The 16,555-nt window shown below is 38.7% G+C and overlaps 1 protein-coding gene across 1 annotated transcript in view; it reads right to left on the bottom strand.

The window, feature by feature from the left end:
- The window catches only part of LOC146657074 (netrin receptor UNC5D-like), a 289,291-nt gene that overhangs the window by 96,710 nt on the left and 176,026 nt on the right, over positions 1 to 16,555 (bottom strand). The window contains exons 5-7 of the mRNA XM_085424935.1: positions 13,600 to 13,780; positions 12,656 to 12,823; positions 113 to 277 (exon numbers count right to left, since the gene is read on the bottom strand). Of these exons, the coding sequence (XP_085281061.1) occupies positions 113 to 277; positions 12,656 to 12,823; positions 13,600 to 13,780 (514 nt within the window). The remainder of the gene's footprint in view (positions 1 to 112; positions 278 to 12,655; positions 12,824 to 13,599; positions 13,781 to 16,555) is intronic.

A 16,555-nucleotide genomic window follows, 5' to 3' on the forward strand; every position in this document is an offset into this window, starting at 1 on the left:
TCAAGCACGCTTGCGATGACTTGCCATGTTATAGTAAGTGTATATATGATAATGATAATGTTGGGGAAAAAAAATAGAAAAATGATGATGACAGTAGAGAGAAAGGCCTTACTCTGGGTACACAGTCCATCTGTGCAGTTCTCAGTGGCCTCACTGTTCCCTTCGCACATTTTGCCTCGGTGTCTGGGTATTGGGGAGTTGCATTCCCGAGTTCGCTGCCTCTCACACTGACTGCTGCACACTGTCCACTGGCTCCACTCATTCCAGCCTCCATCAACTACAATATAGGGATGTAGATATCACAGAAGGGTTAGCACAAAGGCAAAACAGAAAGACAAAGACTGGCACCATCCCACATCAGTGATTGACGGTAAAAACTTTCAGTGCAATCACCAGTGACAAGTTACAATGTACTTTGATTAATATTAAGATTAGATGTCTTAAGTGATTTCAATAAATGGTATATTTCAAATTAATGGCATATAATGTGCATCCTAATTAACTTTAATAAATAATACATATATAATATAAACAGTGCACTCGTGCCATTTTGGTAGGAGTTTAATTGGTTCACAATAAAAACCTTGTTAAGAAGTGAAGGGTTTCAGTCTATGCTAGGGGGCTATTTCTTTGAAACGGTAAGAGTCAAATAATGCAGTAACATTAATGGAATCAAAATGAGGCTGCATAATAAAATTGTTCCTGGAGTTCCTGAAACAGCCTAATTATCATTAGAAAAAAGACAGGGAAAAACATTGTTATACACGCTCAATCAAAGGACTTCTAAATACTGAAGAACTCAAGGGACTTTCATAGAGTACTTTTTGAGACAGTTCACAGTTTATGCAGGCTTATGATGCTTTAAACTGATTTTCTTTCTTTACACATTAAAACCACTTACACCTAAACTTTAAAATTGATCATCTTATTACACTCCAATGTTCTGTTGTCTCCCCAAAGAGGCAACAGCACTCCCTTGGCAGGGCAATGTACCGCACAACAGCAAAAAAAATCTGTTCTGAATCAGCCAGTAGAATACAACAAGCCCACAGTAAGATGAGCATTTGCAAATTTAAATTAAGAGGTCACAATAATAAATACAGATACAGCTTTAGATTTTTATAGGTTTTTATTAAAGTGTGGTATAATAATATAGCATAATAGGTTTCTTGCCATAGCACCATTAGATAATGTTGGGAATACTTTATGACACTATTTTAATAGTCTCAGGTAGAGGAGCAGCAGCAGAAAACAGCTGCTTATTCTACATATTTTTAGAATTCTTCTTCATTCTAATTACTTACTAGTTACTCTTAGCATCTAGTTACTGGGCCACTGAGGGCATGTGTCCTTAACTGACAAATCAATGTGTATTACCAGAAAGCTAGGATTTCACTTGGGACATATTATCAATACTGTATTTATTAAAATGCAGATTCAATTTTTTGTTTATTTGTCTGAAAAAAGGGGCAAACGGATTGATTCAGTCCTATTTGTTGAGGACTCACTACTATGTTCCAGGCCAAATTGCCAACCAACTTTCCTAAAAATATGTTTCTGAAGAAATAAGCTAAATAAGCTACATTCTCAATGACATTGTTTGGTTAAAAAAAGTGTCTTAAATACATTTGACAATACTAAACAATATTTGCCATTTATGCGTTGGTTTATTAGTTATATTGATGATCATGTCTTCCCACGTCATGTCTTTGCTATGTATGTGTGGCCTGGGGGGTGTCCAATTTCACTGCAGGTGTAAACATTGTATGTGACAAATGAAAGGCTCAATCGATTGATTGATTACTTCTTATTTTTGATTAATATTTCTTTTTTTCAGAAAGTAGAGTCCATGCTATGGACTTTTTGAGGTCTCTGCTCAGTAAAATAAATGATAATAGATAAATATAGTCTGCTATAAAGAAAATAGGAAGTGACACATCCCTCGCCTGCCATCAAGCTCATCTTCTCTCTCATTTGGAAAGAAAGCATATTGAACAAAATGTCCATCTTCCTTTAAGATAAAGACTAATTTTCCCTTTGGTAAAACACATACACAAATTTAAAAATGTACATGTTTCTACAGCAAGCTCAACTAAACACATGGATTCAGTATGATTCACAAATACAAGTGCTGGTCTGTTGGTACAGCTTGAGAGAGACACTTTCTCCCCATTAACCCCAAGGCCTGTTTATATAATGGAGTTTCATGCAAGGCTATGAAACCAAGGCAGCCTGGTGCATGCTAATAGATGGGATTCTTCCACCATGCTCTGTCATCTGATCAAGGAGGGCCTCATCATGCTTAGCTTAACAAATACAGGGAGACCATATGGCGCCTGAAGATTTTTTGGCAGCAGCGGCGATACCCATAATACAGTCTTGTGGGCGATGAAGAAGGTAATTTTCCTTTGTGAAGTTCCACAGGCCCTACCTACACACTGCAATTGTTTGTGGGTTTTTCTCACCTACTTGTAATGCAAACAAGGTGTTTGTATGTTGGGGAGAGAACGCTGAGTGCTTCTGAGTTTGACCACAAACACTAGTCATTGTTTGCGTATTGTTTCCCCTATGACTTCTTGCTCTGATTCTGTTGAATGAGCTCATTTGCCAACTGGTAAACAATAGAGAGAGTTTGACAAACTGTAGCACTTGCAACATTTTGGCTTCATAACTTGCCCTTTCTGGTAATTTTATGTTGTTTTTCGGCAATGTCTAGTTTCTTAAATTGGCTACATATAAATTCTCATTCATTTTGTTTTGGTGATATTTTTAGAGCATGCGTGTCCCTTTCTTTTTCAGTTTTACCAGATCTTCTGGTTGAACTTAATTACAAACACAACACAACATTTTCTTTCATTGAAACAGTTCTGTGTTTATCAGAAGCAAGCAACTTTTGAAGTTTTTATGAACCGGCAGTAGATTTAGCTTCTATCATATTACATAAACAGACAATATATAATACATTGATGTATAAATATTTTGTGTTCAGTAACTTGGATTCTAAACCCTGCAGTGGCAGCAGACTTTCAAAGCACGTTTGAAGAGAGATCATTTCTTAAATTTATTTTATTTTACAGCCAGGGAAAACAGTGGCTGGAATAACCAAAATGACTGTGACTGTTTGAATTTCTGATCTCATTGCCTTAGAAATGATTGCTTTAAAGACATAGACCAGGTCTATGACCACTCGTCTAAAAAACAGGATAAGAGGGAGTCAGTAGACTATGATGTAGTTGCTGAAGGATTGCAACTTGTGCAAAATGACATGGCACTCAGTAAACGTACTTTTAAATAGAAATTTAACCAGAATGCAACCAGCTGAGATGACTACCCTACTGTAGAGACAATCACTGACGAGTTGGGCTCATTAGAAAAGTACAGATTGATTGCAGTGTGTTGGCAGTCTTTCTGTCTTTTTAAATTAACAACTAACCAGGCAACCTTCGTGATTAGTTTGCAATCAAAGGTGGTTGTCAAGAGGCCGAGGGTGCTGCAAGCCCAACCACTGGTGACAGTAAAAACTTTCAGTGCAATCGACGGGAAACAACAAATTTTGACTACTTGTAGTGAGGTTGCTGTCCTATTTTTACTCTAGTGTGTGAGCCATTAGGTACACCACCATAGTGAAAGTACCAAAGTATTAGCATCACTGGTTCACTTTGCAAATTTTTTATAATACAGAGGAAAAAGAGAGAAAAAGGCATGTATGTAACACTGTCTGACATTTAAGAAATTACAGTCACTGCTTGTGCCCGTTACAAGATAAGCTCACAAATTGCTGGTTTTCTGCTTAGTCAATGACGGATGTGAAAATTATACTCATGCAACATTACACTTGTCTGGGCCAAGAAGTGATGTGTCAGACATCTTCTGCTAAATAATACAGTAATGTCCTAAGTGTTTACTTTGTTAGCAGCAAGTACTTAATGTTCCCTAATATTGGCTAACTATGAAAACTTGCAGGACACACCAAACCAAATGAGACCCAGGAGTGATAAAAAGATGCAAGGAGATATTCTAATGACTTAGAAATGTATCTTGGAACTTAGAACTAAAATAATGATTTATATTTCTTTGAAATGATAAGGTTTGTCTTTAATTTGCCAAAAGTCACTGGCAAAAAGGGATTTTACTTTGATTTCATGTTATAGTAATTTTTGTGGAAGAATTCAGCAGTTTACAGCTGAATTTGTTGTGTGTCTCTTTGCCTCACATGACTAGTGTCTTTTCTAACTTGGAGAGGCTTTTTGAGTTGTCCTTGCTGGGCCACAGCTTCCCAGGTACAATGCTCAGAGCCTTCTGGTATTACAGCCATCTCCACAGTGCAGTTGGGGTCTGTCTTTGGGATTTTATTACCAGATCAACTTTTCTTCAGAGGAGAGCCTAGGGGATCCAGATACTCTCTATTCACACCATGTAACCACACATGTGTCTTTTTGGCTGGGTGTACATGTGCATTATTTCTAGGATTGTGATGTTTGGCACTTTGTCCCATCAGATAATGTTCTGGATGCACTGGAGGTAGCACGTGTTATTTGTTTTTATCCAGTGCAGAACATTTCAGGACCCTCTGGTTTAGAGGAAGTGCATGGATAGAATAATTAGGCAGAGGCACTGGTATGAAGAGAATGGGAGAGTTAATTCCAGTTTGTATTGTATATGTATTGTTATTGGGGTTTTTTGGACTTCTTTCAAGTTTCAGCAGCCATATTGTTAACATGGTTAGCATTATAAGCTTACCTTTTTCAGGTAACTTATGGTAATGTAGGGAAGTTTTATATTGTTATTTAGCTGTTTTTTATTTTAATTTTACACTTCCAAAATAAACATCAGAAATTATAAGACAGGTTTTCCTTAAAGAAAATGCATGACTGCATATACTGCTCCAAAAGATATATAATGGTGATTACAGATTGACAAGGTACAACACAAACTCTATAGGAAAGGGGTAGCCAGGACGTCAGGTCAGAGGGGAGATACTGTCATCCCCACCCTCAGAGAATGGGTAAACAAGCACCAAGAAAAATAACACCAGCTACTGATTGATGGAGATGTCACTCAATACTGCAAAACCAGATTGACCAACCTTTGCACCACCTGGACTGACTACAAGAAGAAAGCCTGTGACTCAGTGCCTAACACATTGATCCTAGAATGCTTTGAACAATAGGTCAACAAGACTTGACAGGTCATCATCAGGAATTTCATAGGGATGTGGTGAACAACACTTAGAGGCCAACTTCAAGCCAGGTCACTATCAAGTGTGGGATTTAACAAGGAGATGTTCTGTCCACACTGTTCTGTATATACCTGAACCCTTCAGATCATTAACAATACTGGCTACTATATGGCATGTACGATAGTGGGTGATATTGAAAAACCCTACCAATGACTGGACAAATTTGGACTAAGAGAAAACACATAGGTGGTAATTATGGCAACCCAAGAACAAACTCTAAGTACAAGATCATTAGACGCTGGGCTCTACCTCCCCAGATGCAGACTGTGCAAAGATGTCCCTGAGACAATACAATACGTAATAGTAGGGACACCATAACCAAGTGGCCGGCATAGTGTATTAGAACATCTGTGCAGAGTATGGGGGGCTAGAAGTCCTGAGATCAAAATGGGATATAGCTTGGGCAATATCGTGTGGGAATTCTAGATACAGATGGACAAAATGGTGATGGCTGACAATGTACTGGTAGACAAGCAGATGAAGAAGGCCGTAGTGATAGATATTGTTAAACCAAGTGATAGTAACATCAGGAAAAAGGAATACAAGAAGCTTGAGAAATACCAAGTGCTGGGAGAGGAGCTAGACAATATATGGAGGGTGAAAGCAACAGCTGTCCAAGTAGTAATCGTAGCACCCGAGGCTGTGACCCCCAAACTGGGTAAGTGACTCCAGCACATTCCTGGAATGCCATGCGAGATTTCTGTTTGTTGTTAAGTGTTTAAAAACAATAACGTTTTTATCATCTGACTATGACACTGTGGTATAATAAAGATATTAAACAAGGATAAATTAACCATACATGCCTGTGCCATACACGAGCAATGTGAAAGCAGCATCCACTCTGAGTTTGTGCACTGCAGTGCAGAATTTCTATTAACTTAACTTTAAAAAGCTGTTTTTTCCAAATGGAAACAGGGGCTCCATTTCTGTGTATTTTCTCTTCTCTTTGCAATCTACCTTGGCTGTCTGCCTCATCATGCTGCAGCAACTATCCTTGTGCATTCAGAACATCATTGAGGTAATGATCTGGGGTGCCCTGTCAAAACTGGACGCACTTGTCAATCAGCAGCTCAAGACAGGTTCGCAGGGTCTTCTGCTTCACTCAAGTCTGTTTTTTCTACACAAAGACTAGGTTCAACCCTGATAAAAGGGCAAAATGCACTTCTGTACCTGGCCCACATACAACTTCAACCATCATGTCGGGGCTCCAGGCCATGGTAGCGGCACAGGCCTGCTTATCTCTGCTGAGGAGGGAGATTTTCTTTCCTCCATTTTTGAACTTAATTATTTTTCCCCGTAAACAGCATGCTGTTAAAACAACCCACCGTTCTCTCCATCTCTTAAAGGCTGCATTTAAGGCTGACAGCTTTAATTGGTAGCAAGAGGCAGGAAGTTGGAAACTTCAAAACACACACATCAGCCATTGTCCAAAAAGCCCAATTTCTGTTTCATCCTGCAAGGCAGGAAAGCCAGAAAGCCAACTCTGAAAGCCAGACCTTCAAAAACTGAGGCAGAGCCACTATTATTGATTAGTAACACCATCAAGTGTTTTTTTCTCCTGCACTAAAATGCGAAGTTTTACTTGAACTTTGATCTGATCAGTGTGGCTGGGACAGAGAACAGTGGTTTGAAAAAAGTCTGCTTGCATACTATGTACTGATAGTTTTAGGATATTGCAAAAATGAAAAAAAAAATGTATTGGGACAGAATAACTATGTCTCTTGGATATTAAATAATATGGTCATTGGGCAATTGGAGTGCAGAATTAAGCTACTTCTTCTATAGATGTAGCTTAATTTGATTAATTAGTTGAGTGTTAGCCCTGGTGAGACAGTGACATGACAAAAATGGTACCATTTGTTGTGCCTTGTGTCTTTTTCATTGCACTCTCGGATTTATTTCTATCCGCCTCAACTGCTGAAAGCCATTGATGGTAATGATGGGATCCAGAGTGTTTACACATAGCCTTGTCTGTGAGAAACACATAACACCTCATTCACTAGAACTGTTACTTTATTTTCCAGCAAGAAAGAGACATATGACTTAAATCCCCTCCGCTGGGCATGTTGCAGGGCAAACTGTAGCTCCGCTGAAAGAAGAGGTAATAACCTGGCAGAACATATCCAGTAATGCAATAGCTCAAAAAAGTCACCAGCAATAAATTGCACGCTATTTTCAAATAGCAAAAAGTTAATATAGAATCTTTCTAAGATCAGAACAGCTTAAAGTGCAGAAATTGAAAAGGTGACAACATACATATAAGAATTTAGTTATTGTTATGGATCAGAATGTATCATTTAAAATCTGTTTTGTTCCAACTTTTCATTATGCAGCCAAGCCCTGCTGTTTCAAACTGAAAATGACTGTTTACTAAATACAAGCAAATGAACCTGATTCAGGATGTCAGAATGCCGGATTATCTACAAAATACGAAGCAAGAAGCATGGAATTATGTAGTAAATAAAGAATTGATAAATAACTCAATATATCTAAATATATCTTATAGTTTTGATTCCTGAAAATAACCACCGTTTGCTCAGGTGTTGTCAGGGTTCAGTTGTGATATTTCTTGCCTTCTTAGTGGGGTTGAGAATATCGGTTGTTTTCTGCGGAAGTCAGGTTAGTTAGTACACAGCTGACAACCCTATTGGACAGCTGTTAGAAATCAAATTATGGCAAGAACCAATCAGCTGAGTGAAGAGAAACGACAGTCCATCAATACTGTAAGAACTGACAGTCAGTCAATCCGGAAAATTGCTAAAACTTTGAATGTGTCCTCAAGTGCAGTCACAAAAACCATCCGGGGCTACGATTAAACTGTCTCACATGAGGACCGCCCCAGGAAAGGAAGACCAACAGTCACCTTTGCTGCTGAGGATGAATAAATTTGAGTCACCAGCCTCAGAAGTTAACAGCACCTCAGATTAGAGAATAGAGAAATGTCACACAGGGTTCCAGTAGCAGACACATCTCTACACCAACTGTTCTGAGGAGACTGTGTGAATCAGGCCTTTATGGTCAAACTACTAAGGAAAAGCAACAAGCAGAAGAGATTTGTTTGGGCCAAGAAACACAAGGACTGGACATTAAACCAGTGGAAATCTGTGCTTTAGTCTGACAAGTCCAAATTTGAAATCTCTGGTTCCACCTGCAGTGACTTTGTGCGACGCAGAAAAGGTGAACGGATGTTCTCTACATGCATGGTTGCCACAATGAAGAATGAGGTGTGATGTTGTCGGGGTGCTTTGCTTGTGACACTGTTGGGGAATTTTTCCCAATTGAAGGCACACTGAACCAGCATGGCTACCACAGCATCCTGCAGCGACATGCCATCCCATCTGGTTTGCGTTTACCATCATTTATTTTTCAACAGGACAATGACCCCAAACACATCTCCAGGCTGTGTAAGGGCAATTTGGCCAAGAAGGAGAGTGATGGAGTGCCTCCACAGTCACCTGACCAAAACCCAATGGAAATGGTTTGGGATGAGATGGACCTCAGAGTGAAGCCAAAAGGGCCAACAAGTGCTCAGCATCTCTGGGTACGCCTTCAAGATTGTATGGAGACTTATAGATTTTGGTTAAAAAAAGACAGAGTACTACAGGTGAATCACTGCAGAAACCATAAAAAGACCATCATCAAAGTAAACAGCATTCATTTCTTTCTCCCTTTTCTTTCCCCCAGTCAAGTCTGTCCCGTATTCAGCAAGTGAAAATAAAATAAACAATAAAAGGTGAATCAAATGGACCATTACGGCAAGGCTGGGATGGTCAATTTGGTAAAGTAAATCCGTTGGGCATCTTTCTTCGCCTTTAGACAATAATTCTGATGGCAAAAGAGCCAAACGGGACAGGCAAAAAAAAAAAAAAAAAAGTAAACAGCATTCATAGGAATCTACCGTAGCAGATTATTTTTTCATTACTTTTAAAAACTGACAGCACTGTGCTGATGATATTATGGCATTTCATCTGTCCTTCTGGCCAGGTCACTTTGGTTTCTCTTTGCGCTATGTCAAATACTTTGATGAAAGGTTTCTGATTATACTTTATAATTTGTGCCGTTAATAGCATTTCATTACATATCCCAGATTAAAAACAACTAATTGGTTTTTCCCTCAACTTATTTTACAAACTAATGAGTATTCATCTGGACTAATTCTCTCTGCTTGACTTCTGCCCCTTCTCCTTCTTCTTCCAATGTTTGATCCTTCTCTGGTGTTGCCATTAAACTGGACCAAACTTTCGGTCTCCATCTGTCCATCTGAAGCTTCCCAGACAAAACTCTCATGGCATATACTTGTAACTGAATTACCTTTTTTTTTCTGTTCACGTGTGAAAATGAATGTGATGATGTGCGAAACTGCTGCTAAAACGGCTTTAAGTGATAAATTTATTCTGAAATCTATTCATATCTGTCTTCTCTGATTTTCAAGAACATTTTCCTGCATAAGTTATTAGTCTGGCATCTTCCAAGCCAACCCTAAATGTATATTTCCACACCACAGGTTGACCAAATTGGGAAAACTCCAAAACACTTGAACATATTTTGCTAATGAACTGCTTTTAGCACATTAAAAGCAAAAGTACACACCTAAGTATTTTGCATTGCTGCACAATAAAGGAATACCAAAATGTGCAAAACAATTACAGCAACCTACTCCCTTTGTCTTCTTTACTTTGCTCCTCTTTTTTCACTTATACATCAGACTTGAACTATGATGACCAATGACTGACATCAGTTTGTGATGACCAATCTGTGAGTGTGGGTTTTATGTGTAATTACAGAAGAAAGTTTGAGCGGAGTATTCACCTGGTGCCATTCGATTAGGCTACAAAAGAAGTTCATTTACAACTTCCCTCTCATGCAGAAATAACTGGGCCTGTCAGGATGTAGAGATCAAACATATCTCATTTTGTCACGCTGATTTTAAATGTCAAAGATTAGAGCATTTGCGCATATCTGTAATACATGTGCATATAAATAATCTCACTAACAATGTACAGAGCTAAAGGCCAACTATATATGCTTGAACAAACCTGTCACTTAAAAATGACTATGGAATGAGAAATTCATACATTTGCACTGGCAAATTAGCAAGAAATTACCTTTTTTTATCATCATAAGAAGGAAATATTTGTACAGCAACTCTCTCAGTGCTAATGCACAATACTGTTTGTGAACTCATTGGCATAACAATTTGATTTAAAAGTTGGATTTAAGCACATTTAGGGCAGTGATTATAATGCATTTCCTCCAAATTGTACTTTTTGAAGCATGCAAATGTCTCTGTAGCAAATAAAAATGTTATGTAAGGATATTATCTATGGAGTATTGTCCATTGTCCATGGACAATACTCCATCATCCATGACCTCTCTCTCTCTCTCTCTCTCTCTCTCTCTCTCTCTATCTCTATATATATATATATATATATATATATATATATATATATATATATATATATATATATATATATATATATATATATAAATCTGATCATTTGTCAGCATCGAATACTTAAAATGTTTAATTAATTTAATGGCTAAATCAGTCAGTCATCCCCCAGTTTAGTCCAGACTGATATATCCACTTCAGTACTGATTCTCTGACATTTTAATTTGTTTGGTTATTACTAAACACCTGAGAAGCATGACATTTCCATCTGCCTCAGGTCTGTATTCAGTGCTATTCAACAAAAATAAATTCAGTTAATTCAGCTTGCATGCAACTGATGCAGCAGAGCTGATCACTCTACTTTCTTTTATTGTTAATGTCATCAGACAATGCGATATATCAACAGTGTTTCATGTGTACTATATTTTTACAGTTTAAAGCTTTGCCAACTTTCTTTCATCCTTCATTCTCATACTCTCATGCCAAATATGAGGAAACCCAGTATTTTATGAGGAAAAAATTGATTGATTAAGTTGGCTTTTTTTTAGTCTGATCAGATTTGTTCCATGTTTCACCAACAACAACAGTCCTAGACACCAGAGCACAGAAACTACAGTTTATGGCCATGAGTTGCTGGAGGTGTGCAGACCTGTTGGAGGCTGCAACAAGTTCAAAGGGGATTATTCAGTGCAGGTAGCCTAAAGAACAAACTTCCACATATTTTTGTGTAGTTTAAATACCTGCAGCCTCATAAGATCAAAGGTCACTTTTAGTAAATCTGATCCATTTGCTTTTTTTTTAGTGTTTGGTTAAAAAAAGTAACTAATTGTAATTGTATATTGTAATAGCTGATAGTCACTTATGAATTACTTATGAAGATTTAGGCTGTTATTGTTTTGCAGGACTGCATATGACCCTAAGTGCACAGTGGGATGTCTAGACTATTAAAGGAGCCAGTTTGTACAAGAGAATAATCCCAGTACGGCAATATCAGATCATGTGTCGGTGACAAAGAATATTCTACATAAAAGTCCATGTAAAGTGCCCCCCTGCCACACACACACACACACACACACACACACACACACACACACACACACACACACACACTTTTTTTTCGTAATGCCTGCTATTCAAATTTTAAGAATTTGAAAAGTGTGTGCATTGGGGCTTTTTTTTTTTACATATGTATAAAACACAAGACAAATTTATGAGTATTATTAATTATTTTAATATTATTATTATTTGCCTGTTGTGGTTATCCAGAGCAACGAAACTAGTTTTGACTCAATAGCAGCCTTTTGTTTAAGAAACAGTCACAGGTATCCATTTAAATTCTGCAGATATGTCTGTGTGTTGATGCATCCTTCACCATAAAGGATAACCTTTGCCTGGGTGAGCACAAACCTCCCCAGATCAACAAAATCCCTCCCTGTTTGCTCTTGTAAGGTAAAAATTCATTTTCTCAACAAGCACCTAAGCTCACCTTCTCCCACTGAACTGCATGCTGGGCACTGAGTCATATAACCTCTTTCACCACTGCTTCTGTTAGTCACTTTACTTTGCATCATAAATCTGCCTTCTTCTTTTTATTGTTTGTAGTTTCTTGAGCATAGCAGTGCTCTCTCTCATTGGCAAAGGAATAATGTGTAGCCACTATTGGAACTGACCACTGCAGTCCCTTTATTGGTTGCCTGCAATGCTAATGAGGCACGAATGAAGCTTATTAACGTCACTCTACATGTCAGCGATAGCTAAATGTTACTGTTATTGTTCAAATAGAATTAAACAGCCTTGCAATAAATTCAACTGAAAACAGAAGTGCTAGAATTGGAGATAATTAAGTCATCATGCGCTAATATCATTAGAACATTTAATGTGAACATTTTTGTCGGACTTACCAGCTTAATTATTTTCAGCCAAGCATTAATAGTTTTTGACACGTAGCAAAAGCTACTTTTTGTATCTTCACAGCCCCATTAAGCTGTGCTTAATCTAAGCAAAAACTGAGAAGTAGAACTAACTTGGACAGGGCGCGTTGCAAGTGATCTTCTGTACGGACATGCCCTCGCAGAAGGCCCCGCCATTCAGTGGTGCCGGGTTCGTGCAGGTCCGAGATCGCTTCTGGACACCCCGCCCACATGGCGCATTACAGGCCGACCACTCCGTCCACAGGGACCAGCCGCCATTCACTGGAGAGAGTCCAGCAAAGTTAAGAAAAGAAAAAGAAGTAGAGTGAGGGCACGGCAATGAATAATACTTTTTACTGAACTCTGGCATAGTTAAACACTCTAACAAGAGCTGCTGGGGTTATTAATGATTATGCAGGCTCAGAGGCAGTGCAAGGCAACAATGTATAACGGTAGGAGCAGATTGAGCACAGCGCAATACGCTGGATATACAGCTCCCTGTTTCGTAATTGCTCAGTTCAGTGTTTCTTGCACTTGGATTAAGATAAAGACAAGGAACTATGCGAAAGCAAAGAAAGCAGCCATTAAACGGAAACGTCGTTTCTAAAGGCGACACTGACTCATACTGGTTGACGGGTTTGGAGTCGACCGCTTAGCGTTGTGACTGAAGCACTTTATGATCTCTCTGTCTTTCTCTCTCTCTGCTCAGCAGTGCTATCAAAGCTGGCGAACCCACGTTTCTGGAAGGCCTCTGGCAAATAAATACTTAATAAGCAACACTCCTTTTAAATGAGATTAAGACACACTGGCTTATTTCCTTTCATAAAGTACACATTGATTTTAAATGAGAGGCAGTAAATTGAGTGTTTGAATAATACATTCATCTGAATAAAGAGGAAACATTGCTCTTCAGTGGGAACACAGAGACGGGTCTCTTAATCACTTGTGTATAGGGGCACAGGAAGCCGAACAAATTGATCTGAAGTGCCATGTAAACATTGTGTCACTACTCTGTAATGTGTTGTAGCAGGCAATAAGCAGCTGCTACGATGGCGTACCAAAGACTATCACAGTTGCCGTGGCGCTACGTCTCTTTGCCACAACGTTGCTGGCCAGACAGGTGTAGTTGCCTGAGTCGGACAGGCGCGCTTCGTTGATGATGAGGTTGTGGTCGGCTCGGGTGTCGATGTTGTCATCCGTCAGGGAACTCACCAGCTCTTCATTTTTCAGCCACTCCACCTGTCAAAGAGTGGTAATATAGTACTCATATGAGGAGTGTTTGCAGCAAATATCACTAACATCATAGTTAAGTACAACACACTAGAGCAATTCCACTTAACACCATGTTAAATGGGCAGACAAATGGACCCAAGATTTAAAGCAATCCAATAACACAGGAAATAATGACTGATAGCTATGTTGACATGTATTCAAAATAAAGTTTATTTTCTGACAAACAGAAGAGCTTTGGATAGGGTATAGGGGTTAGGGTTGGTTTAATCAAATGGCTATCTTGATTTACCTATTTGAGGCTATAAAAAGAAGCCAAAGATGGAAGAGCCAAAAAATGCAGTTCCTCTCTTTGCCATTTATGGTTAGGTTAAAAAGCAAATCAATCCCCATACACTCTCATGGTAAAGTGCCAAACTTTAGCCTTAAAAACATGTTAACTGCCTTTTATAAACAAGGTCTTTGACCTCTATGGGTAGTTTCCCCTTTCATCAGAGCTTTACGGTGGGGGGATTTAAATACTGCTTGGGATTAAAGTTAATGGACAGGTTTGCTAACACAGGCTGCTCCAATCGGGTGCTAGGCCTTAGTTCTGTGTTACTAAACTAGACTATGTTTGTGCTGTTGGTACCTTCTAGAGCATTTTAATATGTGGGGTACAGCCCACCCAAGACGTTTATTCTTGAGTTTTGGTGATAGAGATTTTAGCACTTTATCAGTCTGTAGCTTTGTACTACTTAGCAGCTATGCTAACCAGGTTTGCTACCTTTTCCTGATGACTTGGTAGTCCACCCTCTGATCAAAAAACAAACAGAAAAAAACAAAACAAACAAGCAAAATGCTGCGGCTTAAAAGTTGAGAAACTAATGGAATAGCTTACGCTGTAGGTTAGATCTTTTTGACCAGGATATGTGGTTGAATGCACATGTTAAACAAATATGTAGGACTCCTTTCTTGCATTTGTGCAATATCCCTAAAGCTAGAAAAATCCTGCTCAGAGTGATGCTGAAAAACTAGTTCATACATTAATTACTTGTAGGCTGGACTACTGTAATTCATTATAATCAAGTTGTCCTAAAACCTCCATTAAAAGTCTTCAGTTGAGCCAAAATACTGCAGCAAGAATGCTGGCAGGGACTAGAAAAAGAAAGGGTAATTCTCCTATATTAGCTTCCCTTCATTGGCTTCATGTTATATCAACAATTAAATTTAAAATTCTTCTCCTTACAACAAGGAATAATCAGACCTCATAGTACCGTGTCACCCCAGTAGAGTACTTAGCTCTCAGACTGCAGCCTTACTTGTGGTTTCTAGAGTATTTAATAGTAGAATAGGAGGCAGAGCTTTCAGGCCCCTTTTCTGTGGAACCAGCTCCCAGATTGGATTCAGACACCATCTCTACTTTTAAGATTAGGCTTAAAACTTTTGTTTTTGAATCCTCCCTTAGCTAAGCTGCTATAGACCTTCCCATGATTCACTGAGTGTTTTTTCTTCACACACCTCTTTTCACTCTCTGAGCTAACACATCACTCTGTGTTTTCTTCCTACTGTTGCCAAGTAATTGGTCACTTTACCTTTCAATACAAAGTGCCTTGAGGTTTACTGTTGTTGTGATTTGGCAATATATAAATGAAAACGAATTGAATAGAATTAGATTTGGGTTAAAATAGACATTTTCACAGTGTTAACCACATGCAAACCTCCGTTTTCCATTTAACTAAATTGTCTTGTGGCGACTCAAATTTTACATACTTTACTATAAACATACTACATTTATACAAGTCCTTTATTACATTTATTAAAGGACCCCTATTATGCTTTGCTTCTCTATTCCTGGCTCTTCATGCTGTCAGTGACTGAAGACATCCACAGAACACACAGAAGCCCTGCTATTCATATCCTTTTCTTGCAAGGGGCAGCCTGTCAGAAGAAAGTTGGTTTAAAGGGCAGAAATGCTAAAACAATGGGTCTAAGACAGATAAATAAGATTAATAGACTGCACACTTCCTGTCTTGAGCACTGGCTCGACATGGTGAAGCAACACTTTGTTTGTTTCGAGCATACTGAACCGTCAACGTGCAAATCTTAGTAGCAGATCCTGTATCTGGATTCAGCACCCCTAAAAAAGCCCAGCAATACACATAACTGCTGATCAGCTACATTTTACAAGGCCCACCCTGCCGATTAGCCACAACTAGGCAGTATAACCACTAACGCTAAAGCCATTAGGCAGTCAAAGGATGTGCTATAACCAATTACCAGCAACAGAGAGGAAAACTAATTATGAATTACAAACTTAGTGACGCTTTACTGCTTCTACCCTGGTAAGGGAGCTGCATCGCTGCATTTGCAAATTACATTCATAGCGCAGCAAAATGGGCTGGGCTGATGGATTTATAGGAAGAGCACAGGCAGCCACCCTTGATAATAAACAACACTCAGGCTGGATGCAAATAGGAAGCGCCTGTGGGCATGCAAACACTGGGTAAATAGAAATGACACACAGACCTGAGGGATGATGGATTGCAGGTATATATTGACATGAATAAAAATGATAATGAACGTCATAACATAGTAATCATTTCTCTCATTTTGTATTTTTCCGAACTTCTATTTCAACCAGTTGTGCCACTCCAAGTTAGAATGAGAATTTCTCTTTTTTTTACAGTGCGACTGAGGGCCTGCAGATTTTTCTGTATAATTTAACACTGGCCTCTAACACGGGGGGTTTCATCAGAGGTTAAGCGGCCTAGCATCGTTAGATAGATAAGAAAACAGAGAGTA

The sequence above is a fragment of the Rhamphochromis longiceps genome, linkage group LG12, assembly GCF_057381845.1.
Source record: "Rhamphochromis longiceps isolate RC_006_pf linkage group LG12, R_longiceps_female_GT1.1, whole genome shotgun sequence".
Taxonomy (NCBI): domain Eukaryota; kingdom Metazoa; phylum Chordata; class Actinopteri; order Cichliformes; family Cichlidae; genus Rhamphochromis; species Rhamphochromis longiceps.